This window comes from Ceratotherium simum, chromosome 36, assembly GCF_057802395.1.
Source record: "Ceratotherium simum simum isolate JZ-2026a chromosome 36, ASM5780239v1, whole genome shotgun sequence".
Lineage (NCBI taxonomy): Eukaryota > Metazoa > Chordata > Mammalia > Perissodactyla > Rhinocerotidae > Ceratotherium > Ceratotherium simum.
In genome coordinates, this window is record NC_141935.1 from 23,040,793 (window position 1) to 23,068,616 (window position 27,824).

The window sequence follows — 27,824 nt, forward strand, 5'->3', positions numbered from 1 at the left end:
CAGCCTGAGGAGTAGATAATGCTAATGATGCTTTTTCTTTTAAAGAAAGCTTGGATTTATTCTCAAAACCAAAACGTTCATAATTTTTTATAGTAACTCCTCTGGTAGAGTTTCTTTCAGTGCTCTTTCTCCTCTGTTACCTTTCCCATTTGATTTGAAACCCTTTATAGAGATGAACTTGGTTAAATTAAAATAACTTTTCAGCCATGTTATTCTTAGTTTGTGTAGTATTCAAACACAAGTATAGATGTATTGAGGGCTTCTACAAACTGAAGCAGAGTCCCTGCTCAATTCATTATTGCATCCACCCCTCCCACACCTCTTGCCCCAGTGCATAACACAGGTGTTTGGCATGCTGTCAGTACCAAATATATGATTCTCTAATGTTTGAATGAATGAGTGGATCAATGAAGCTTATTTTGACTCAGAAAAAAATATTTTTAATGGATTTGAACTGAGAGAAGTTTAGTTTTTTTAAAAAATTAACCTCAATTCTTCTGAAACACTATTGCTTTCTCAATTTGATGTGTTTAAGGTAGAATATACGAACAATGTACTCACTCCTGATTAAATATATGTTTCACCTTAGGAGTCATTTTTGGAAGATTTGAATGGCATTCTCAACTTAGGAAAAATGCCTGACTTGTTTGAAAATGAGGAGCTGGATTCTATTGCACTAAGGATTAGATCTCTGGCCGAACATTCTGGTTATATTGATAATAGGCAATCTTTACTTTCATTCTTCCAAAAGGTATGTTTTTGTGAGTTGGCTCTATAAAATTGTAGTATTAAATTAAAAGTAGACTACATTTATAATTCTGTATATGATTTTCAAGTTGGATAATTTCTTGAGTTCTTTAAATGAGTTGTTCAAGCTAAAATAATGACTGCCATCCCTACACATGGGCACACCATTCTCTTAGGCAGGACAAAGATTAAAAAGGATCTGGGCCTGACTGGCTGTCAATGGCTTAAAAAAGTCATAACAGCTGGAGGCAATGACAAGAGAACTAAGATCCCAAGATTATTTCTTACACTGAGATCCCTTCCTAGCCAATGACGTTTTCATTTCGGTCAGGTTGGTAACAAGTCTGGGAAGGCAAGAAGGAGGAATTCTTGCATCCCTTTGAATAGCCCCAGAATTGACCAGGAGGGATAAGTACAGAAAGAAATCAGCCAGATAGAGCAGATGATATTCAGGATGAACTCAGCAGTGAGGTAGCTATGAAAGGACCAGTTTGATGAGAGATACAGACTACACCAATGAACTAGGCTTTCTGGGTCTGTAAGGCTTGATGACTGACCAATGGCTTAGTGAACAGATAGATATGATTCCCCAAACCAAAATGTTCATCAGGGAAGTGCCACAGGTCAACTTACTTCTGGTTCCAGTTCCTGCCTATCATGGAGTCATTTGAAAATTGAACTAGGCCAACCTCCATTCTTCAACAAATAATTAGTGATCTGGCACAAGAAGAAGATATAAAAAATTCCAGAAATGGAATCCCCAATTGAGAGAGAACAATATCGCATGAATGGGTGCTGGATTGAGTTATATTTTAAAATGCCATGATAGGAAGGAGGAGAGAAGTTATCCTGATAACTTGTGGCACTCTAGTGCCTTGTTGCTAAACTAGTTTGTCCAACAGATTGCGAGTGATAAAGAAGAACAAAGAAATTCCGATCTGGAGTGTGGAGAATAATGTACTCCAGCAATAAAAAATAAACCAAGAACTCCAGTTAGAAATCAATTTTAATTGTATATATGTATATATGTGTGTATATACGCATATATACATACCATATGTCCAAAAACGATTTGAAATGTCTTACAATAATAACAAACAGTGAGGGCACGCTTTAACCTGTTAACATTGGCTATCTTCAAGCAGGAGTTTGGGGATGAGTAAAGCAAAGAAAGGTAATTTCGTTTTTAATGTAAACATCTCTGTATTTTATGAATTTTGCATTGAGCAGTTTAATTTGCTTTTATAAATTTTTTTAAAGACAAAAAGAGGGGAAAATCTTACACTTTAGTCTTCTTTCAGCTTACCATACTTACTTGACAAAATAAGATACCTGATACTCAAAGATATTATCACTTTGTACAAATGGAACTTTTTGAGTCAAAAGGAACGTTGACTCACTGAGGCTGCTTTCAGTAATGTGGTTTTATTTTAAAGTGTCATAGAAATGGGGAAGGAACCTGTGCCCCATGGCCAGTTCTTCCGAGAAGCCAGGAACCGCAGCAGCACAGCCGGGTCTTGTTGGGGAAAAGGATGCAGGCAAACTTCATGGAAACGAGCACTTTGCCTAGGACCTCCAAAATTGTGTAGGATCTAATATTGCTTAGCTGTAATCCTTCAGCTGTAGGAGTTTATTAGCATCTCCCTGGTGCTCTACCCACAACATTGGTCTCTGTTTCTCTCCCTGTCTTTCAGCTTTAATTCATCTGACTGTTTCTCACTTTGAGTTTCTGCGGGTCTTAAATGCACACCACCCCAGAGGAAAGAGTTAAACTGTCATTGCCATCACCATTTGATATATGGTTCCCTACTGAACAGTAGTCCAGACCCCCTCATAAGAGTTGGTTTATACAAGGGATGTTCTGGAGTTCAGTGCCTGCCCCCCACAGTCCGTTCAGCTGAAGCCAAGACGGTGGGGTCACGTAGAGCAGAAACCGGCTGCTTTCCTAGAAGAGCTCTGTGGGACTTGTAGTCTCCCTTGGAAGGGCTCTGGTTATGGGAGGCTCTCAGTGTACGATTGACCAGTCTCTAGTCCACCCATTAAGGAAAGAATTGAAACAAGTTTTAAATATAATTTTCAATATAATATTTTTTTAAATGGAGTGTATTACATTTTAACAATATATATTTTCATTAATTTTCAGAGAATATATAAAAATCTTCATATTTTTATGACCATGAGTCCTGCAGGACCTAACTTCCGCCAAAACTGTAGAGTCTACTCTTCTATGATTAGTGCCTGCACAATCGACTGGTATGAGAAGTGGCCAGAAGAAGCTCTTCTTACGGTAGCCAATTCTTTCTTAAAAGAAAAGGTGGATTTAGAGAACAGAGAGGTAAATATAACCTCTTTAAAAAACTAATACGAGGGAAAGTTTCAATTTATTAACAGGATCTGGCAATATCATGTCTCTGAAGAGCAATGAAGCGTAGGTGGGCAAAAATAGGCAGCTCTAGGCAAAATTATGAAATAGGTCAAGTGTTTGTCTTGACTCTTATCAATTCCCCATCTCTTTTACCCCTAACTCATCCTATTTCAAAGATGCCCAAATTCCTCACTGCCTGGGTCTCTTCACTATTCTGCCCCCCTGGTGAACAGCAGATTTCCGTGAAGGAAAACAATCCCCGTTTTGCATACCAGATCCTGTGGAAAGAATACTGCAACCTTCTGTGCATCCTTGTAAATTTCTCTTGCGACCTTACTTGTCCAAGTGTTCAAGGAAAGCAAAGGCCGAGAAGGGTGGAGACAAGGTGGAAGCAGGAAGAAAATGCAGCTGGGTTAAACATGACCAGGTGACTGGGTAGGCTTGGTGCACTGGAGATGGGTAACCAGGGCTAGGTTATGTCCAAGTCAGAATTCTCTCCAAAGCTGGGCAAGGGGGGCACTCTTTCTGCTCTAATTTTCCTACCTATGTATCTATCTATCCTTTGAGCCCTTATATTTTTGCAGCTTTATTTTACTCAAGGAAGTTGAGTATCTTGCTATTGGTAACCTACTTTAAAAAAGGAAGATGGAAGGTAAAGAAAGCACCATAAACCTTGGCCATTGACAATGGTGCCCTAAATCCTTGGATGGCTGTAGGAGAAGTGAGGGTAAAGCCTAGTGGAATGAGTCTACATGACGTTAATCATCATCCATATTGTTGCCTCTTCCACCCTGACGCCACCTCAACCATTAAAACTCATATATTCTTGGTTCCATCCATCCAAGGCCTTTTTCTATATCTCCACATCTCAGAAATGATAAAACTATTTCAAGTTAATCACATTGTTCAATTTTCTCTTTTTTGTGTATATTTGGATTGCTTTCTCTTAGTTCTTAAAAATTATTATTTTTCAGAACTTAAATGAAAAACTTGCCCCAACATGCGTCCAAATCCACAAAAGTATAAAAGACTTGAGCGCAAAATACTTTCAAAACGCTAGAAGGCATTATTCTGTCACTCCCAGTAGCTACTTGCGATTCATGGATACATTTGCACACATTTTGAGGTCACGAGAGGAGGAAATGCAAACAAAGAGGTAAGACTTTGAGACCAAATCAGAAATATATATATTTTACATTGGTGCTTTTATTTGTAAAAAGAAACACAAATACAAAATTGTGAGCCCAAATCTGCATTTTCAGTGGAGGAAAAAGGCAGAAGCTGCAGAAGACCTTAAGAGAGGAAAGGTGGATATCTCCCCTGTGGGCACTCAGAGGCTGCTCCCGTCAAGGCAAGGCTGACAGATTCAGCCAGTAAAGAGGCAATGAGCCCTTGTTAGATTCAGACAGTCTATTACTCACATAGACAATGAAAGCAGGAGTAGCCAAAGGTACCACTCCCCATGTCCCTTATCCCCTGGGACAACACCAAAATAAAAGGAGCCAGATGCCTGCAACACGGGTAGTGGGACACCCTGTTGCTGAGGAGCCCAGGTCATGCTGCAGCAAAGCAGTGTTACAGCCTCCGGCTGTGCCTGGGAAGACAGGGGAGAAAACATGAGGCAGAAAGTCTCACACCTAGTCAAAACCCAGAGACAGTCTCATGACAGTCTCCCAGGAAGATAAGGAAGTGAATGGGAAATGGCCTTGTAGCGTCTCCTCACAAGCATCCCATGCTCTTGTGTTCTAGGAGGAGCATGAGGTGTTCCGCCAAGACTTAGATCAGTTGCAGTTAAACTTTGCCTACATGACCTATGTGGAGACATGAAGGGTTGCTAGGGTGCCATGGTGGAGCCATATCTCTACAACACCATCCTCCAACCTGTCAAGTATCCAGCTAAGAAAGAATAGGCCACCCTATTAGATACCTTAATTAATTGTACTAATAGGGGCTTGGACCAAATCCATTCTATTTGTCTTAGGCAACATTGGATGAGAGTAGCCATAACCATGACTCCCACTTGGAGGATAGACCACAGCCAGGCTCCCTGTCTGGAGCCAAGCCAGTTAAAAATGTTACTAATCCAGGTGCATCAAGAGGCATTGGCAGTCACACATACTCTGCCTTAAGTGACTAGCAAGAAGCCCAGGGCAATGAAATTTGTCATCACCACTCATGCCAGAGAGTTTAGACTAGTTCGTGTGTGGCAGACAAGCATACGTCTGACATTTACATAAGAAGTAGTAGCAACCTCAACAGCAGCATTTTGCTAATGTGGGATCAGGGTGTGATTTTGTTAAGTTTTTGTTAACAGGTCAGGTGGGGCATGGCAGATTCAACATCAGTTAAATTTAGAGCAGTTGGTACAGTCTGTGAATACAGTGAGTCTAAAAGGAATCATATTAGTTCAGCAAGTTAATGTTCTATTGTTTTAAGTAAAGTTTTAAGCTGTTCACTCCTGGAGTTAGCAGCTCCTGGAAGTTTCTGCAAGTCCTTAGATTAAGATTTTTGTTGGTCAGTGATTAAATTGAGTGGTGGCAGCAGTCTGGGTAAATCGGCCAGCTGCCCTACAGACAACAGTCAAGAGAGATTACTGGATTCTCCTTCCACCTCTGATCTTCTAAGGTGTTTCTAAGGTGTCCCCCTCCCACCACCCAGGGTTGTTGCTTTCCATTCACCTCCATGTGATTGGTGTGACCAGTCCCTGTCACAATGACGCACCCTTTTTCCAGTGTTGCCCAAGTCTTACCCTCACCATGTACCCAGACACATCCCTAGGTGGCTCAATAGTTTCTTCCTTATATACCTTGTACTATCCTAGAACATCTCCCACTCTCTGATGTGTGGATCATACCAGGATCACTTGAGAGTTGTCACCTGACATGCATGATCCTTATCATCAATTATACACAACTGCTCATACCCATCAAGAATAGCTGGGTGGTGAAAGAAGCACCAGGCTGCAGGTTCCCACTCGCCAGCACTTCTTTGCTACTCACAGATTCCAGTAGCCCAGTTTCCCAGGGGTAGACGTGGAAGAAAAAAAAGTGGGAAGGCTTAATTATTTGGTTTGGGTCTCTTACAGCCAATCCACACCTCTTCCCACCCAAAAACTCATAATGAAACATTCTGTTTAAATGAGAAGTATTTCTGGGAAATTATCACATTTAAAGCCCAAATAGCCTGTCTTAAGTGTGTGCTCCCCGGGGAGCTGAGCTTCAGTTGTCCAGTTATCTTTTTCAATTTTTCCTTTGAGTCCATTTATTTTTAATAGCACCTGCTTCTTGGGGATGATGTGTTTACAGATTAAATGCTAATCACAGTATCTGACCTATACAACACATGACAAATAATAACTCTCTTTAAATAGGTGAGTAATATAAATAGACTTGTATTTTAGGAAGATCACTCAGATATTAGAATGGGGGATAAATTGGAGAGACACAAGAATAAACACAAAGAAGATGTGAAAGCCACTGTAGTAATCCAGAGGAGAAGTTCTGGGGACCTGTCCTAGAGTGCGATCAAAGAATAAAACACTGAAATTATCTACATAATTGACAATTTAAAGGGCATGGGTGATGAAGTTCTTTTAGATTATGAAAGCCCAAGAAGTAGAAACCATATTTTCCGTTTCTTTAAAAATGCTCCATAGCACTTGTCACCTCTCTTGCTAGAGTTAGGACTAAAATTTTGTTGGCTAATAGATTTGTAGTCTTCTAAGTTTAAAATATTTATTTTTATTTTATTCCATACAAACTGTATATTTTCACCTTTTTATTCTAGCGAGTATGTAAATGGAAAATTTTCAACTTTACCTTATAGCTGTTTTTAAAAAAAAAAAAACTTTTTGTTTTGAAATAGATTCACAGGAAGTTGCAAAAATAGCAGACAGAAGTCCAAGGTACCTTTTACTCAATTTCTCCCAATGGTTACATTTTACATAACTACAGCACCATATCAAAACCAGGAAATTGGCATTGGTACAAAGTGTGTATATAGTTCTATGCCATTTTATCTTATGTGTAGATTTGTGTAATCACAATAGCAATCAAGATACAAAACTATTCCATCACCACCAAAGATGTCCCTTGTGCTACCCCTTTAGAGCCACACTCCCTCTTCCTCCTCTTATTCCAAATCCCTTGCAACCACTAATCTGTTTTCTATCTCTACAGTTTTATCTCTTACACAAAGGGAATGGGGTTGGCTTTGCTCGGCATAATGCCTTTGAAATTTATCCAAGCTGTTGCGTGTATCAATAGTTTGTTCCTTTTTATTGCTAAGTAGTATTCCATGATATGGATATACCATAGTTTGTCTAAGTACTCGTCCATTGAAGGAATTTGGGCTGTTTCCAATTTGGAGTGGAGCTGCTATTAACATTTGTGTGCAGATTTTTGTGTGGATGTAAATTTTCATTTCTCTAGGGTAAGTGCCAGGAGTGTGAATGTTAAGTCATATGGTAAGTGTATGTTTACTTTTTTTAAGAAAATACCAAATTGTTATTCAAAGTTGCTGTACCATTTTACATTCTCACCAGTGTTTGAGAGAGCCAGCTTTTCTACATCCTTGCAAGAATTTGATGTTGTCGCTATTTTTTATCCTAACTATTCTAATAAGTGCATAATTATATAGCATTGTGATCTTAACTTGCACTTTTCTAATGGGTAGTGATGTTGAACGTCTTTTCATATGCTTATTTGCCATCCGTATGTCCTTTTCAGGATATATAGCTTCATATCCTTTGCACATTTTCTAAATGGATTGTTCGATTTTTTCATTGTTGAGTTTTTGTTTGTTTGTTTTTTGGGGAGGAAGATCAGCCCTAAGCTAATATCTGTGCCCATCTTCCTCTATTTTGTATATGGGATGTGGCCACAGCATGGCTTGATGAGCAGTGTGTAGGTCTGCACCCGGATTCTGAACCTGCAAACCCCAGGCTGCCGAAGCGGAGCATGTGAACTTAACCACCATGCCACCGGGCCAGCCCCTCATTGTTGAGTTTTGAGTGTTCTATACATATTCTAAATATGAGTCCTTTGTCAGATACTATGGATTACAAATATTTTATTCCATTTGGTAGCTTGATTTTTCATTCTCTTAACTAGGTCTTTCACAGAGAAAAGGATTTGAAATTTGATGAAGTCCAATTTATGAATTTTTTTTCTTTTATGAATTGTGCTTCATGTCTAAGAACTCTTCACCAAGCCCTAGATCCCAAAGATTTTCTCCTATATTTTCTTCTAAAAGTATTATAGTTTTGCCCTTTACATGTAATTCTGTGGTCCATTTTGAGTTAATTTTTGTATAAGGCATGAGGTGTAGACCAATGTTCATTTTGTATAGCCAATTGCTTCAGCACCATTTGTTGAAAAAACTTTCCTTCCCCTATTGCTTTTGCACCTTTGTCAAAAATGAGTTGACTCTACTTGTGTGGGTTTATCTCTGGCTTCCCTATTCTGTTCCATAAATCTACACGTCTGTCCCTCTGCCAATACCACATAGTCCTGATTACTGTCAACGTATAATCAGTCTTACAATCAGGTAGGGTGAGTCCACTCACTCTATTCTTCTTTTTCAAAATTATTTTAATTGTCCTAATTCGTTTACCTTTCCATATAAATTTTAGAATAAGCTTGTCTATGTCTACAAAAAAATCTTACTGCAATTTTGATAGGAACTGCATTTAAACTAAATATCAATTTGGGGGGAATTGACATCTTCACCATGTTGTCTTTCAACCCATGATCACAGTATCTTTTGCTTTGCTAATATTTTGTTATATCTTATACCTTCTTCATACTTCTTTTTATTTCAGGAATCGTTTCCATCTGGGTCTATCCAAGATCCTGGAAGCAACTGCTCTAGTTACAGATATGCAGGAGGAGCTCTTGATTCTTGGCCCTCAAATAGAACAAAAAACAAAGGTATGTTTGGTTTGAAATCTCTTTTAAAGATTTTATGGCTTAATGTAAAACAGTGTTTGAAAGCAAGGACTCTGATACTTGACAAATGTGGGTTGGAACTCCAGCTTTCTTACCAGGCAGCTGTGCAACCTCTCTTGGTCTCAATGTTCTTATTGGTAAAAATGAGGAAAACAATAAAGCAATTTAGTAATGTCATTATATTTTAGTAATTAAAGGTGATAAGAGGTGTATAGCTAATTGTGAAAGCTCACAAAGAAAAATTCCATAGTTATTAGTTAAATCTATCTGAAATGTGCTGTGGTAACTTGCAATGTGCCAAGTATCCTAAAACTCATGCTTATATTCTTTATGTGTATTGTATGAAATGATACTTATTGTATTCATCCTTATTAGTTTATTAAACAAATATATTTCAACCTGATTTTGATAAATTTCGTAATAATGAAACGAGCTATTTGAATTTCTCTTTAAAAAAAAGATACCATGTCTCTTAAAATTCATTCTAAGAAGAATCGTTTGGTTCATTAGGAAAAAGAAATCCTAATGGAAAAACTACAGAAAGTTTCACAAGTGGTTGAGAAAGTTCAGATGCTTGTGAAACAGGATGAAGAAATTATGGCAGAAGAAGTAAGAATTGTAGAAGATTATGCTCAGGTAAAATTTAAATATAACCAATAAAGATCATTAGAGATTTGCAAAATTACTCCCTAACCCAAAAATTTAAAGGTCAGACTGACTGCTCTTAAATATATAGTGCCCCAACTTCGGATACCTTTAATTTTTATTTCAACAAACATTTATTAAGTACCTATGACATGCAAGACACTGCTAAATGAAAACAAGGGGTACAAAGACACAGAGTTCCTGCTCTTGAGAAGCCTGCAATCCTCGGAAAAGAGAGATAGGCCGGTTCTTCTGGTTACAATGAACAGAAACTCATTCAGGCTGTCTCAGAAATATGCATGGCCTCCAAGAGGAACATGCGCAGGAAACGAAGCAACTCTTGGCACTGTCTATCTGGTGTCTGTCACTTCTCTCATTGACGGAATAATCCTCACTTTTTTAAACTGGCCAAGTCCCCTCCATACTCTCCAGTCACAATCCCAGCGGGAATCAGTATGGCGTAGCAAATTAACAAATGCTCAGCCCTAGTCTGATCAGTAGCTACTCCTGCTCAGAAGACGTGGAGAGGGGAGTTTCTGCTGTCTTCCGTGTGCGAAAGTTTTAATCAAGCAGCACTACCAATTTAAAAAAATGTATATAAGCCTATACCCCCAATATGTGTGTGTAATGATTCGTTTATAAATTGTATACATGAGCTACCATCATTAAGCTAATATCCCAAAGCACAATAAATGCCCAGGGGAAGGTTTATTATGAATAGTGAATGTGAAAATATATTTTAAATAGTCCTCTTGGTAATTTCTAAATTTTTTGGCTGGCTTTTTGTCAGATCAGATTAGATCGTCACTGTTTTTACCTTATAACATGGCTGAAGCAGAGTTCACACCAGGGATAAGAGAAGTATCAAACTGCCTTTTTCCCACTGTTCACTTGTACTTCCATTATTCGCATTGTCTTCAATCCCAGGTTTCTTTCAGAAACCTTGTTAAGCTGCCTGTTCATGTTTTAAGGGCTGATTTACTTCAGATAATGTAATGGGTGAATCCCCTTACTTGGACACAGGTAAACTGCAGGGCTTCCTAATGTGCTGAGTGTTTAGGAAATGGGGAGACCACCACTGCCGACCCTTCCAGCTTGTGAACTTCCCCTCTTCCTCAAGATGCCACATGAGTCTGAGTGTGAGCGACCCATAACCTCTCCTGGGCCTACCACGTGAAGGGGCCACTGTTAACCACTGTATTAAATACGAGTACAGCTTAACTTCAGCCTTTAATTTTTTAGGCCAAAAGAAAATGGATATAGAGGAATTAATGAGGTTTTTTTGCTATACCACAAGGGGCAGTCTGGCTTCAGAGGCAAATCCAGGTTTTGTAGGACGTGAAGATTATAAAAATTTGAGGCCATATTTTTTTTAAAAGAATATAAAATTACTAGTTCACAGTTAAAAATGAAAGTGAATATTTATTTAGAATAAGTAAAGAAATCAAACAAAATACAAATTTTTAAAAGCTGACAATTACTACAAGCATCACAAAATCTAGAAAAATAACATAATAATGTTTAGTAATTAACAGCCTTACACACTCTGTAATACTTTTTTTCTACGTTTTTTCACTGCATGCTCTGTAATCACTTGTTCATATGATAACGATTTTGTAATATCATTTCCTACAGAATCTTTAGCCTAGTTGATCAAAATGTGTTTCTCATTTTTGATAGTTTAGAAAAGTTTCTTTCAACTTCATAACTCATCATTGATAATGTCATGAACATTTTTAACATTGCTATCAAATTTGGTATAAGCAGCAATAGCATTTCAAGATTTCTTGTGTGGTGATTAATTTTAAATACTTTTTGAATTCAGAACATTCGTTAACCAGTTCTCCACCAATATCTTCCTTATAGAGGTATTTTCTGATATTTATATTTTTATTAATGTCACTACTTCTTACAAACTCAACCAGAAACTTGAATTTTTCCAATGTGATCATATGATGCATTCTTCTTCATTAATTGGATTATTAAACAGACCAAAAGCCAGATCATTACTTCTATCCTAAATTTATTTTTTTCTCCTAATAAATTATTGCTTTGGTATGATGTGAAAATTTTCATTACACTTCGCTCCTTGATATCAAAATAATCTTTATTGATTTCAACACTCAATCACTTTTGTTTAACATTCCCCAAATTTTTGTCTTAATTATTTACTTGTATATAAAAATTAAAAATTATAAGTAAGATCCCTTCTATATATATCTATATAAAGAATCTGCAATTTGTCACTTATTTCATTGAGACATTCCAAAACATCTTTCCAAATGCAGTAATTATTACCTAAAAACTCAGGGATTCTGATGAATTCTTTTTGCATAACTCCCATCAAAAAAAGGGAAAATGCATGGTAGGTTTGGAATAATATGTGCTCTGTTATCAAGTGTACTCATGAAGGAGTGAACTTCCATTTTGAGTAGGTGTCAAAGAGAATCTAACCTTCTACTTACAATTTTATATATCTAATAAACGAAAGGATTTTCTACAGACCAGAGTCTGGATCCATACTTTGCAAACCTTGTTTCTCCCCCCTTACCCACACACTTCTGGTGCTGGGTACTATAGTACAAGTTTATATTACAGTATGACCTCTGGCCCTGCACCTTAATGCCACATCACCAGGAGAGTTGGGGCAGTGGACAACAGAAGTATTTTTAGAAGAGATGCCTATTTGCGATAGTTTGCGATAACTTAATTATACAGAGAGGTGACTGTGAGCAATATAAATATAATTCCCAACTCAACCCCTTAGCCAGATCCCAAAAAATGTCCACAGCCATTCCAGTGCCACCTGACATGATAGGAAACCTGAAAAAAAAACAGAGTCAAAATATAAAGAGAAATTGGTCTGAAATGATTGCAGTTAAAATGTCTTACTTTTGCAAATCTAATGAAAACTTAGGACCCTGCAAACATGTCGGTAGAGCTCCTTCCAGGGCCTTAGAAGGCACTGTGCAGGTGAGGGACGCTAAAACTGAAGCTTCATTAGATTTACAGTAATTCCACAGTTCACTGGACAGCTCATCAAAAGGACATTGTTAATACTACACTGAGTCTGATAGAGAAGGCAGACACCACTCAGTGTTTTTGCTTCTCACAGATAGCTTCTCATCAGGGATTGACTAATACGCTACATTTAGGCCTATAACACACATTTCCTACGGTATAAGTGTGTGTATACATACCTAAGTCATGCAAGTTGCATAACTTATGGGCATTGTAAAAATGTCAGATTATATCTTCCAGTTCAAAATATAAATTTTAAAATCTGCAACTGTATTAATTCATATGTATTTGGGGGTTATAACTTTATTGCAGAAAACTGCCAATGAACTAAAAAGTGTACTGCCAGCTGTAGACAAGGCAATTGCGGCTCTGAATGCCTTGGATAAAGCTGATGTTGCTGAATTAAGGTGAGTAATTTACCCGAGTTCCTTTTGAGTTTGAAAAGCTCAGAATAAAACATAAATACGTGGTCAAAGTTACTAAGCCCATATTCAAACATTTTTAGATTAAGTCATTCTTACCCATCTTGGTTACTTTAAATTTTTCATTATGTGTGTTAAGTACATTTTATTAATGTTGTGATGCCATCAACTGTAGGGCATATCAGTATTTTATGTACCCTTAAGAAAGAAAAAATACTGCCAAGTAAACGATATGATGTGCCATTGGTTATAAACTGAATCCCAATCTCAGAGATGTAAAAATGTGCATCTTAGAATTGATAAAATACTGTATAACCTAGACTAGAAAGAGAAGCCATGGTGATTATATAAACACCTGACCTGTAGTTCCAAAAATAAGAGGACAGTGTTTGCAGCACTGCTGCTTACGGCAGTTTAGCGGCAGAGCATTTGGGGTCTGGAGCAATGCAGTCACACACAGCTCGTACTGCAATGTCGGCCATTGCCACAAGGTGTCGCTATGAGAAGCACTTCCCGTGTGCCCTTTCCCAAAGCCAACCCTCCCCGTGTGGGGAAAAGTGATTAAAGAGAAATTCGTAAGAAAATAGAAGAAGTGAAATACTTTCAGGTACAAAGATCTGAACCTCGTGGTTTTAATTTGAATCTTCGGGTGAGATCATTTTTAACCTGAGCTCTCCAACTCAGCAAACAATGGAAATTTGCCTGTTTACATCTTGGATTGTGTTGTTTTCCATGATTTATGGAAAGTAGTATTTCAATGAAAGATGTAGAAATATGAAACAAATTTGCTGTGATATTTATAACACATTATTAACTCTGGGGATAAGAATAGAAAATGGCAAAAAGTGCTTTTTTTAAATCAATGTATTTTGATGAGGAAGAAGAGAGCATATCAAAATGCTGACGTTAACTCCACCTCAAGTCCAAAAACAAATGCACAGAGAGACAAGCAAGAGGAAGAGAACCAATTACTGACTTCTTTTTCCTTTTTTACCTCATTCCTATGTATTCATTCTCATGCATTCATTTATTCATTCATTCAGCAAATATATTGAGTGCACATTGCACGCCAGGCCCCATTCTAGGCTCTGAGCCTGCAGCAGTTAACAGTTGGGGAAGTCTCCTCTGATGACGTTGGTGTGACGTTGTCACATCAAAGCAGAGAACTGAGTGAAGTTTGGATGTAAACTAGGACAGTATCTAGAGGAAGCGTATTCTAAGCGGAAGACCTGGAAAGCACAAAAGTCTTAAGGCAGAAATGTGCCTATGAGTTTCAGGATGGTCTTGCTCAGGGAGCAAGAGGGAGAGTCAGGAGAGGACATCAGAGAAATAGCAGGGCCGGCCCTTCCCCAGCATAGCCCCCTCCCCATACCTCATGACTGTTCCAGAAGTTCTGTTCTCGTAGCTTTTCTCTGGCAGATATTCACGCGAGAGAGAGCGGCTCAACTTCCCTTTAAGCCTAATTCCGTAGGGGCAGTGTATCACAGCGGTTAAGCACACGGGCTCTGACACCAAGCTCAGGGAGCAAGCTCGGGTTGGAATCCTAAAATGCCACTTTCTAGTTGTACAGGCTGTCTGTACCTTTCATGCAGTGGGGATAATAGATGTTGAGAGGACTGGATGAGTTAAAGCATGTGAAGTGCTTAGAATAGAGTGAGGCATAAGGCAAGTGCTCAATAAATGTTACGTTAATGCTGTTTCCTCTGATCAAACAGACCCTTTTTCTTGCCCTAGTACTACAAACGCTAAAGAAAACTAGCCTTCTCCCTGACTTCCTTGCATATGCCTTGTTGTTGTTTTTTAAGATTCTCCCTTGTGATGTTACTATCGTGCATTTCACTTCACTATAAAATTCCAGGTAAATGAGAGGCCTTATAATAAGATCTCTGGTGCTATTCTTAGGAGACGCAGCAGAGTCATCTAGCAGATGCACAGTTTAGTCCATTCTCTTCCCTGGCTGCTGTTTCCGTCATCAACATGCAAATGATTGCCTCATGACAGTACAAGCCTTTGCCGATTTGCAACATTAGCCACTAGAAGAAGGAAGAAGATAGTAGAAAATGCAGATTGGAGTAAACCAGTAAGGGTCCCGGACAGAGTACTTCTGTGTAGTAATGGAGGACTTCAAAGCAGATTTCCAGCGTGGATAGGTCTCACTTTGAATCAAATATTTGTTTCTGGAAAGTGGCACATAGATTGAACTATAGTCAATTGAATCCTATTTGCCCTTAAATTTACATTAAAATTTCATAGATAATACATTTCATTTTAATTTGACCACATTCCCATCAAGTTTGCTTTAAAAAGAGTTAAACCTGGGCGAAATCGTGGATAAGTTTGTTTTGGAGGCTCTCACTTCTCCTGTATGGACCCTGTCTCTCTTTTCCTAGTTTCTTTGTTATTTTCTTATTATTTCAAAACAGCTAATAATAGGATAATCTCAGAAAAGCAATCTGACAAATTGGTTCTAAATAAGGTGTTGATGATTTAATTATTTAGTCCTCCTGAAAAATACCTGCATTTTAAAAGTAGACTGTTAAAGAGAACAAAGATTAATCCAGATGAATGAATCTCTAAAGATGAAATTTAAGGCAGGGGGACCTTCTTGGTAACCCTGTAGATAATGTTGTACACGTGACGTTGGCTTTGTTGCCTGCCTTCTTTTAGGAAGTCTGTGTGATTTTCATTTGGGGGAGACTCATTACCCTGGATGGACCTGTCCCTTTTGTTCCAAGTCCCAAATGCTGTTGCATAGCAACCACCACCCTCGCGGCTTTCCATTGAAACTTACTCCTTGTGAATATTCTTCTGACCTCTGGCTTTCCAAAATGTCAACTTCTCATCGATGGTGCAGTGACGTGTCAGCTGATTAGGACACAGCTAAACGGTGGCTTCCAGTGTTCTAGTAAACACATTATTAATAACTGGAGAGACAAATTCCCATCTACCCTCCCACCCCCTCTCTGTTGTGTCAGTAATCTTTATGGTAGAAATTTTAAGTCAGGATGAAGAAAAGTCAGAGGATGTGTTTAAGGGAGTTGCATCTTACAGCACCCCTTAAATCACAAGAATAGGGCTGACCTCCACCTACCCCCCACACACATACAGTGTCTCTGTCAAGTAGTCATCAGCAAATCAACACTAGGATGAAATAGGAAGTGCCTACTTTAAAGAACTCTGCAGCAAATACTTTTATAATAAGAAGAATTAACCTCTAACTCAGATGTTCTGCATAGTCAAGTTTTGTGCATTTCATCTTCCTAAAGCAAAGATATCCATATATTAAAGATACCCAAATTTTTAAAGATACCCAAATAATGAAATAGCTGTATGTTGGCAAATAGATATCCTTATCAAAATGCTTGTTAAGAGTCTGGGTGTATTGTCTTCTGAGATAGTTTACAGGGTGCATTTGATTTCAGTTGTGAAGTTGATTCTATTTTCCCTGTTACAGAGTATACGCACGGCCTCCCTTCCTGGTACTGACTGTCATGAATGCAGTTTGTATTCTTCTGCAAAAGAAACCTAACTGGGCTACAGCAAAGTTACTTCTTTCAGAAACCGGTTTCCTAAAAAAATTGATTAACCTTGATAAGGACAGCATACCTGAGAAGGTAAAACGTTGATCCCTCATTAATGGATAATTGCTGCATTCTGTATTTATAATCTATAGAAGTCAAGGAGAAGTATTAAAATTGCAATTCTCTATTAGAATTGGAAGACAATGGTGAAAGGTAAAACATCATAGAGCAAGCTGCATATCCAAACATAGTAGGTTTCCTGAAAGTGTCAAGGAAAAGCAACATATCACTGAAATCAGAAAATGTCATGTCTCAGAATCTTTTTAAATAATGAGAATAGAGAAGTGGTCACTCATGGGAGAAAGTCTTTCTGGATGGATTATATTATACTATGAAAGTGCGATGAGTGGATAGAGGTGTCTGAATTTTTTTTTATTGAGAAATAATTGACATACAACATTATATTAATTTTAGGTGTACAACATAATGATTCTATATTGGTATATATTGGGAAATGATCACCACAATAAGTCTAGTTAACATGTACTCCACACATGGTTACCAATTTTTTTCTTGTGATGGCAACTTTTAAGATCTACTCTCTTAACTTTCAAATATAAAATACATGTATTATTAACTACAGTCACCGTGCTGTACATTACATCCTCCTGACTTATTTATTTTATAGCTGGAATTTTGTACCTTTTGACCACTATATATAGGCGGTGGGTGAAATGGGTGAAGGTGGTCTTTTGGTGTCCATATATTATATATATATATATTGAGGAGGATGAAATATACATATATAGAGAGAGAATGTAATATAAAATATATATACCACGTTTTCTTTATCCATTCATCCATCAGTGGACACCTAGGTTGCTTCCACGTCTTGGCTATTGTACATAATGCTGCAATGAACAGGGGGTGTGTATATCTTTTTGAGTTAGTGTTTTTGTTTCCTTCAGATAAATACCCTGCTGTGGAATTGCTGGATCATATGTTAGTTCTATTTTTAATTTTTTGAGGAACCTACGTGCTATTTTCCATAGTGTCTGCACCAATTTACATTCCCACCAACAGTGCACGAGGATTCCCTTTTCTCCACGTCCTCGCCAACACTTGTTATTTCTTATCTTTCTGATAATAGCCATTCTAACAGGTGTGAGGTGATATCTCATTGTGGTTTTAATTTGTATTTTCCTGATGATTGTGATGTTGAGCACTTTTTCATGTACCTGCAGCCGTCTGTGTGTCGTCTTTGGAAAAATGTCTATTCATATCCTCTGCCCATTTTTTAATAGGATTGTTTGCTTTTTGCTATTAAGTTGAATGAGTGCTTTATATATTTTGTGTATTAACCCCTTATCACATACATGGCTTGCAAATATTTTCTCCCATTTCATAGGTTCCCTTTTCATTTTGTTGACAGTTTCCTTTGCTGTGCAGAAACTTTTTAGTGTGATTGTAGTCACATTTATTTTTGCCTTTGTTGCCTTTGCGTTCGGTGTCAAATCCAAAATCATCACCAAGATCGACATCAAGGAGCTACTGCATGTTTTCTTCTAGGAGTTTTATGGTTTCAGGTCTTACGTTCAAGTCTTTAATCCATTTTGAGTTAATTTGTGTTTGGTGTAAGATAGTAATCCAGTTTCATTCTTTTGTATTTGGCTGTCCAGTTTTCCCAACATCATTTATTGAAGAGAACATCCTTCCCCATTGTGTATTTTTGGCTATTTTTTCATAGATTAATTGACCATATATGTATGGGTTCATTTCTGGGCTCTCTGTTCTATTCCATTGATCTGTGTATCTGTTTTTATGCCAATACCATACTGTTTTGATTAGTATAGCTTTGTAATATAGGTTAAAATCAGGAAACATGATGCCTCCAGCTTTGTTCTTCTTTCTCAAGATTGCTTTGGCTATTTGGGGGTCTTTTGTGATTCCATACAAATTTTAGAGTTGTTAGTTCTATTTCTGTAAAAATGCCGTTGGGATTTTGATAGAGATTACAGTGAATGTGTATATTGCTTTTGGTAATATAAACATTTTAGTAATATTAATTCTTCCAATCTATAAGCACAAAATATCTTTCCACTTATTGTGTCCTCTTCAATTTCTTTCTTCAACGTCTTATAGTTTTCGGTGTACAGGTCTTTCACTTCCTTTGTTAAATTTATTCCTAGGTACTTTATTCTTTTTGATGCAATGTAAATGGGATTGTTTTCTTAATTTCTCTTTCTAATAGTTTGATTTTGGTGTATAGAAATGCAGTTGAATTTTTTTCTGGTGAGGAAGATTAGCCCTGAGCTAACATCTGTTGCCAATCCTCCTCTTTTTGCTGAGGAAGATTGGCCCTGGGCTAACATCTGTGCCCATCTTCCTCTACTTTATATGTGGGATGCCTGCCACAGCATGGCTTGATAAGTGGTGCACTGGGATCCGAACCTGCAAACCCTGGGCCGCCGAAGCAGAGCACACGAACTTAACCACTATGCCACCAGGCCAGCCCCTACAATTGATTTTTATATATTTATTTTGTATCCTGCAACTGTAATAAATTCATTTATTAGTTCTAACAGGTTTTCTGTGGAGTCTTTAGGGTATTCTACGTATAATATCATATCATCTGCAAATAGTGACAGTTTTACTTCTTCCTTCCCAATTTGGATGCCTTTTATTTCTTTTTCTTGCTTAATTGCTCTGGCTAGGACCTCCAATACTATGCTGAATAAAAGTGATGAGAGTGGGCATCCTTGTCTTGTTCCTGATCTTAGAGGAAAAGCTTTCAGCTTCTCACCATTGAGTATGATGTTAGCTGTGGACTTGTCATATATGGCCTTTATTATGTTGAGGTATATTACCTCTATACCCAGTTTGTTGAGAATTTTTATCATAAATGGGTGTTGAATTTTGTCAGATGCTTCTTCTGCATCTATTGAGATGATCATATGATTTTTATTTTTCATTTTGTTAATGTGGTGTATCACATTGATTAATTTGTGGATGTTAAATCATCCTTGCATCCCTGAAATAAATCCCACTTGATTCTAGCGTATGATCCTTTTTAATGTATTGTTAAATTCAGTTTGCTGGTGTTTTGTGGAGGATTTTTGCATCTATATTCATCGGGGACATTTGCCTGTAATTTTGTCTTCTTGCAGTGTCTTTGTCTTGTTTTGGTATCAGGGTAGTGCTGGCCTCATAAAATGAGTTTGGAAGTGTTTTTTCTTCTATTTTTTGGAAGTGTTCTTCTTCTTCTATTCTTCTATAATTTTGAAAAATTAAAAGAGTTTAGGAAGAATTGGCCTTAATTCTTCTTTATACATTTGGTAGAATCCACAAGTGAAGCCTGGACTTTTGTTTGTTGGGAAGGTTTTGATTATTGATAATGCCCTTAGTAGTAACCAGTCTGTTTAGATTTTCTTCTTATTCATGATTCAGTCTTAGTAGGTTGTATGTCTCTAGGAATTTTTCCGTTTCTTTTAGGTTGTCCAATTTGTTGATGTTTAATTTTTCATAATAGTCTCTTATGATCCTTTGTATTCCTGTGGTATCAGTTGTAACGTCTCCTTTTTTGTTTCTGATTTTATATATTTGAGTCCTCTCTCTTTTTTCCTTGGTGAGTCTAGCTACAGGTTTTTCAATTTTGTTTATCTTTTCAAAAATCCAGCTCCAGGTTTCATTGATCTTTTCTATTGTCTTTTCAGTCTCTATTTCATTTATTTCTGCTCTGATCTTTGTTATCTCCTTCCTTCTACTAACTTTAGGCTTCACTTGTTCTTCTTTTTCTAGTTCCTTGAGGTATGTTACATTAGAAGCCTGACCTCAGGCTGAAGCTTTGAGATAAGCAAGTAGGCCTCTTTCACTGAAAGGCTGGGTGCTTTTCAGTTGGCTCCTCTGTACTGAGCCCTGGGGTGGGTGTCTGCATGAGCACTTTAAGAAATGTTTCTCAGATTCTTATAACCTTGTGGGTCTTGTGGATGCAAGCCCTGTTGGCTTTCAAAGCTAGATGTTTTGGGGGCTCTTTTCTTAGGTGCAGGTCTTAAAAGTTGGAGTGCCAGATGTGGGGTTCAAACCCTTTGCTCCTCAGGGAGAAGCTCTGGCTGTGAGTTCCTTCCTAATTGTGGGTTACCACACCAAGAGTGGGGTTTGTGGTGAGACTGTATCTCAGCCTCTCTACCAATTTCTATGTGGGTTTTTTCTTGTTTGCCCAATGTGTAGCGGTCACTCAGGTAGTTTTGGGGTTTCTTTCAGAGATAATTGTTCTAAATGTAGCTGTAGATTCAGTGTGTCCATGAGAGGAGGTGAGTTCAGGATCTTCATATGTCACCATCTTGAACCAGATCTTTGAGATGATTTTTATTTGTGTAACAAATATTCGTATAACAACGTGTGCCAGACACTGTTCTGAGCACTTTACAAATATTAATTTATGTGGGAGGAAACGGGGGACACATGGGGAGCACAGAAAAATTAAAATAAGGTAGCCTGGCTACCTAGTGAAGGGTTTTGCTGAAGCAGATTTAATTCAGAAGAATGTACATTTACTGTAGGACTTCAAGGAGGATGAGGGCACAGCCAATGTCCTGAGCAAGCATCGGAGTTCAGGGCACCAGTAGAGTGGGGTAGGCCATGCTGGACAGATGAGTCTTGTAGGAAGAGGAAAGGGGTATAGCAGGGTAGGCAAGAGGTTACAAGGGCCTCGACCAAGATGGTGTAGACAGAAGCAGAAAGGCCAAATGCCACTGATGTGGCCACAAGCCAAGTAATGCCTGCAGCCACCAGAAGCTGGAAGAGACGACGAACAGGTTCTCTCCTAGAGCCCGCAGAGGGAGTACTGCCCTTCCTACACTTTGATTTCAGATTTCTGGTCTCCAGAACTGTGGAAGAATAAATTGCTGTTGTTTTAAGTCACCCATTTTGTGGAAATTTGTTACAGTGGGCACAGGAAACTAATACAGATTTTGGTACCAGGAAGTGGTTGCTGCCATAACAAACACCTAAAAATGTAGAAGTGGCTTTGGACCTGGATAATGCGTACAGGCTGGAAGAATATCCAAACAGGGATACTACATGGTTGCTGAACTGAGAGCTAAGTTCAGGGACAGACAGACAGATCTGTAGACGTATAAATGGCACTGTCCTAGGCTGAAGGGGTGAATACTCATTAATTCATTCAATAAATATTTGTGGAGTATCTTCCTTGTAAGAGATATTATGATAGTTTACAAGACCAACTCATTCCTTTATGTTATGAAGCTTACATTGCAACAGGAAAGACAGACATTAAATAGCTAATGACACAATTAATTAATTACTTACGATGATGATCTATGCTATTAGGAAGTATAGGGTAGTATATGAACAAGGTGAATTTTTTTAGCAGAATTTTAGTTTTGATATTTGTATTGTTCATGAATTAATGCAACAACTACTCACTTGCTGAAGCATTCTTAGCAAAAATGATTCCCTGTGATTTTGTTTAAATATCTTTCAAACTAAAACTAATAGCTCATCTAAAGAAATTATTAAAAGCCTAACAGTATTTTAAATGATAATGAGAACACCCATAATCAATTGAGAATGGACCACCTGCCATCTAAGTTATTCAGCAAAATGATTCTCTCCTTCCAGGCAAGAGAGGAAACGCCTGGTTGGAAAGGACGGGAAAAGGAATCTCAGTCTGAGAAAGATGTCATTCTGTTTATGACTTGCGAAAGTAGATGAGAAATACTATATACCTAACCCTAAATTGAGTTGTACCATTTAGATGAGGCAGATCTATGGGCATGAGACACAACTAAGCTAGAGAATGTCCTCAGTGAGCCCCAGTGTGCCCCTGGCTGTACCACCATCACTGACTAGACAGACCTCGAAATAGGGACTGTGCTCTGCCAATATGCCTCTTGGGGGGAGTAGGTGGAAGATGGTATTCCTAGTCACCTCACACCTAAGATGCACAAGAAGGAGACTTCAGACTTCCTTGCACACCAAATTCCACAAAGCTGCAGAAAGTTAACCTGTTTTATTTTTGTCTTATTTATTTATTTATTTATTTATTTATTTATTTATTTATTTATTTTGGTGAGGAAGATCAGCCCTGAGCTAACATCCATGCCAATCCTTCTCTTTTTGCTGAGGAAGACTGGCCCTGAGCTAACACCCGTGCCCATCTTCCTCCACTTTATGTGCAACACCGCCACAGCAGGGCCTGACAAGCGGTGCATTGGTGCGCACCCAGGATCCAAACTCAGGCCGCCAGCAGCGGAGCACACCCACTTAACCACTACGCCACAGGACCAGCCCCATTATTTTTGTTTTAAAATGGAGTTTTCTTAAAAAAAATTATAACAAAGGTACTAACAACAATAGCAATAACAAAATGTTTATAATAGAGGCTTTTCTCCTCCTCTTAAAAAAATTACTGGTACTAGAGCCATTTTGTACTGAGGTATGTGTCTTTGATTCTACTGTTGAAGAGTAGTTGAGTATTTCTTAGACGAAATAAAATTTCATTCTAATGTAGATTGCAGAAAACTTCAGATCAATATTTCTTTCTCATGTAATACATGAACTGTATTCTCTCTAGGTTTTCATGAAGCTGAAAAAAATTTTAGCCTTACATGATTTCAACCCAAACAAGGTTGCCCTAGTTTCTGTTGCTTGTTGCTCTATGTGCCAGTGGGTTATAGCTTTGAATAACTACCATGAAGTACAGAAGGTATGCTTTTTCCTCCTAAATATCGGTAACAATTTGGAATTGACACATCAGAGTCCCAGAAATAATTTTTATTTAACAATGCTCAAATGAACCTCTGTGGAAAGAATACCCAATGAAAAACACTTTAATCGAATGTATTAAGCTAACTCACACAGATATCAAGTATCAGATTCTTTTATTTATGGCAACTATGCTGTTGTTTTGTTTGTTTTAGTGTGTTTCACCATATTAAGCTACTTTATATCCCTTTTGTACAAGTTTAAGAATTGACACCTATAAATGTCTTTCAAACGTAAGTGGCATTTTTAACAGTGAACTTGACTTTTTTAACACTTAAATGTTGTGACATTCTTTTCAAGGTGGTGGGCCCTAAACAAATCCAAGTAACTGAAGCTCAAAACGTCCTAAAAATTGCACGACAAAGGTTGGCTGAAAAACAAAGAGGTTTACAGCTGGTAAGAAATTTTTTGACCTGTTAAACTCTCGACATGTTAATGAACTAGACAAAAACGTCAGGAAAAAGTCATTATCTCAGTAGAGTTTATCATATTAAGACAAAATGGAGATAACAACAAAGGTAGTTAAAAGATTAATTGTGATTAAGTAAATAATATAGATACTATATGTAAACATCTGAGTGCCTGCCACATAATAAAACACTCAATAATTAATAATGTAAATTATTATATCAGTGATACATTAATTTATCATTTCACCGAAGTTCTCCCAGGAGATCTTTGCTAACTTCAGTCTACCAAAGACTTAGTATTAATCTGTGTTCTTAAAAAACCGTGCTTAACCTGTTTATATCCGTTACTCTGTTGCTTTGTAAAGACATGGTTATTCCTTAAATATCTTGGTTTTAAATTAGAGTATCATTATAGAACTAGAACTAGAATTGAGATCATCAGTCCCTGTCACCTATTTAGCTCACATACCTTTTGAGAGTGGGTGAAATAATATACTTCAGAGATGCAATCTAGCAGGCAGATTCAGCCCATTGACATCTTCTATTTGGCCTATATAGTCTTTCTCCCTACCCCTTACATTTTGAGGTAGTTATCAACATTTTTAAATCTGGAGATTTTATTTAAAATCTGAATTTCTATCTTCTCTTGAAAATTCAGAATATCTGGCAACGCTGGGCTACCATTCTCACTCGGTTATAATAAGCCCACAACTCACTTCAAGCGTTTATGTTACCTGCCTGACCCCGTAGGCATTTCTTACAAACTCAGATATGTAAAAAGCATTGGACATTTTTGAAGGTGATTAACAACAAATTTGAACTGAACTTATTTTATATGTCATTTTATTGCTAATATTTAATGCAGCTTATGATGTATCTATATAGTTGTATTTATACATGTGCAGATAATAGCTAACATTTATTGAGCATGCGCTGTGTTCCAAGTACTGTGCTAATGCTTTATATACATTTTCTCATTTGACCCTCAAATCAACTTTCAGAAGTAGGTGTTTACAAATGAGAAAACTAAATTTGAAAGATTTAATAAATTTGCTCAAGATTTTGAGCCTCTAAGTGGTGGTGCCCACATTCTAACCCAGGTCTGTCTAACTCTAAAGCCCATGTACTTAACTACTACCCTATAAAATATTTCTCTCCAGGAGTGATATCCAAAATATCTAGCAACCAGTGTGGCACAGACACCAAACAATCAGAATGGGCACTTGTCACGGAGCAGGAGCAGGGTCCTGGAGGCCACCAGCTGAGATTAAAGAGGGGTCGTAGGGCCAGAGTGGACGGTGTATAGGGGTGGAAGTGCGCTCCAGGGCATGGGGCAGAACCATTTAGCAACCACTGCAGAAATATTTCAATCTAAACAAGCCAAAACTCATGGGTTTAAGAAGATATCACAGATAGGACAACCAGACAGAAGACAGGGAGATAGAGGCCTGAACAACACAATAAACCAGCTAGACCTTACAGACATGTACAGACTACCCCACCCGCAGCAGAATACACATTCTTCTCAAGTGCACGTGGGGCATTCTCCAGGATAGCCCATATGTTAAGCCAAAAAATAAGTCTCAATAGATTTTAAAAGATAAATATCATATAAAGCATCATCTCTCACCACATGGAATGAAGTCTGAAATCAGTAACACAGGGAAAATGGAAAATTCACAAAAAATGTGGAAATTAAACAATAAACTCTTAAACATTCAATAGGCCAAAGGAAAAAGTCACAAGGTAAGGTAGAAAATATTTAGAGACAAATAAAAACACACCAAAAAACACCACACCACACAACACAACACACCAAAAGTTATGGAATGCAGCAAAAGCAGTGCTCAGAGGGAAATTTACAGGTAAATGCCTACATTTAAAAAGAAGATCTCAAATCAGTAACCTAACTTTACACTTTAAGGAGCTAGAAAAAGAAGAGCAAACTAAACCCAAAACTAGCAGAAGGAAAGAAATAATAAAGATTAGAGTGGAGATAAAGAAAACCAAAAAGCAATAGAGGGGGCCAGCCCGGTGGCATAGTGGTTAAGTTCACGCACTCCGCTTCAGCGGCCTAGGATTCGCAGGTTCGGATCCCAGACGTGGACTGAGGCACTGCTTGTCAAGCCATGCTGTGGCAGTGTCCCACATAAAGTAGAGGGAGATGGGCATAGATGTCAGCCCAGGGCCAGTCTTCCTCAGCAAAAAGAGGAGGATTGACATCAGATGTTAGCTCAGGGCTAATCTTCCTCACAAAAGAAAAAATAGAAAAAATCAATGAAACCAAAAGTTGATTCTTTAAAAAGATCCTCAAATTTAATAAACCTTTAGCTTAGATTCCTAAAGACTCCACCAAAAAACTGTTAGAACTAATAAACGAATCTAGTAAAGTAATACCTAGGAATAAATTTAACCAAGAAGGTGAAAGATCTGTAAGCTGAAAACTATAAGACAATGATTAAAGAAATGGAAGAAGACACGAATAAATGGAAAGATATTTCATGCTCACGAGTTGGAAGAATTAATATCGTTAAAATGTCCATACTACACAAAGCAATCTACAGATTGAATGCAATCCCTGTCAAAATTCCAATGACATTTTCACAGAAGTAGAACAATCCTAAAATTTGTGTGGAACCACAAAATTTTTCTGTTGTCTTCTTGATGATAGCCATTCTAACAGGTGTGAGGTGATATCTCATTGTGGTTTTGTTTGATTTGCATTTCGCTGATGATTAATTGATGTTGAGCATCTTTTCATATACCTGTTGGTCCTTTGTATGTCTGATTTGGAAAAATATCTATTTAGTTCCTCTGTCCATTTTTTAATTGGATAGTTTTTTTTTTGTTATTGAGTTGTATGAGTTCTTTATATATTTTGGATATTAACCCCTTATCCGATATATGGTTTGCAAAAATTTTCTCCCATTCTATAGGTTGCCCTTTCATCTTGTTAATTGTTTCTTTTGCTGTGCAGAAGCTTTTAAGCTCAATGTAGTCCCATTTGTTGATTTTTGTTTTTGTTGTTTGTGCTTTTCGTGTTGTATCCAAAAAAATCATTGCTAAGACCCATGTCAAGGAGCTTCTTCCCTTCTTCCTTCCATCCATTTCGAGTTAATTTTTGTGAGTGGTGTAAGATAACAGTCCAATTTCATGGTTCTGCATGTGTTTATCCAGTTTTCCCAGGATCATTTGTTGAAGAGACTGTCCCTTCCCTATTGGGTGCTCTTGACTCCCTTGTGGAATATTAGTTGACCAGATACAAGGGGGTTTAATTCTGGATTCTCCATTCTGTTCCGTTGGTCTATGTATCTATTTTATGCCAGTACCATACTGTTTTTATTAGCGTATAGAAATGCAACTGATTTCTACGTATCGATTTTAGATCCCACAACTTTACTGAAATTGCTGATTAGTTCCAACAGTTTCTAGGTTGAGTGTTTGGGATTTTCTATATGCAAAATCACATGATATGCAAATAGCAACAGTTTTATTTGTTCCTTTCTGATTAGGATGCTTTTGATTTCTTTGTCTTGCCTAAGTGCTTTGGCTAGGACTTGCAGTACTATATTGAAGAGAGTAGTGAGGGTGGGTGTCAGAGGAAAAACCCTCAATTGTTCAATGTTCAGTATAATGTTAGCTGTGGGGTTTGTAGTGTATGGCCTTTATTATGTTGAAGTATGTCCCTTGTATCCCCAATATGTTAAGGGGTTTTATCATGAAAGATGTTTTTTGTCAAATGCTTTTTCTGCATCTATTGTGATGATCATGTGATTTTTATCATTCCTTCTATTAATGTGATGTAATACATTAATTGATTTGCGTATGTTGAATCATCCTTGCATCCCAGGGATAAACGCCACTTGGTCATGGTATATAATCCTTTTAATGTGTTCTTGAATTCTTAAAATTTGCTAATATTTTGTTGAGAATTTTTGCATCTGTATCCATCAGTGATT

The 27,824-nt window shown here is 37.6% G+C and overlaps 1 protein-coding gene across 1 annotated transcript in view; it reads left to right on the top strand.

Annotated features, from left to right (window-relative positions):
• DNAH14 (dynein axonemal heavy chain 14) overlaps positions 1-27,824 on the top strand; it is a 346,391-nt gene that overhangs the window by 228,417 nt on the left and 90,150 nt on the right. The window contains exons 54-62 of the mRNA XM_087424245.1: positions 590-751; positions 2,891-3,082; positions 4,087-4,268; positions 8,934-9,042; positions 9,571-9,696; positions 13,039-13,133; positions 16,603-16,762; positions 23,265-23,396; positions 23,756-23,851. Of these exons, the coding sequence (XP_087280371.1) occupies positions 590-751; positions 2,891-3,082; positions 4,087-4,268; positions 8,934-9,042; positions 9,571-9,696; positions 13,039-13,133; positions 16,603-16,762; positions 23,265-23,396; positions 23,756-23,851 (1,254 nt within the window). The remainder of the gene's footprint in view (positions 1-589; positions 752-2,890; positions 3,083-4,086; positions 4,269-8,933; positions 9,043-9,570; positions 9,697-13,038; positions 13,134-16,602; positions 16,763-23,264; positions 23,397-23,755; positions 23,852-27,824) is intronic.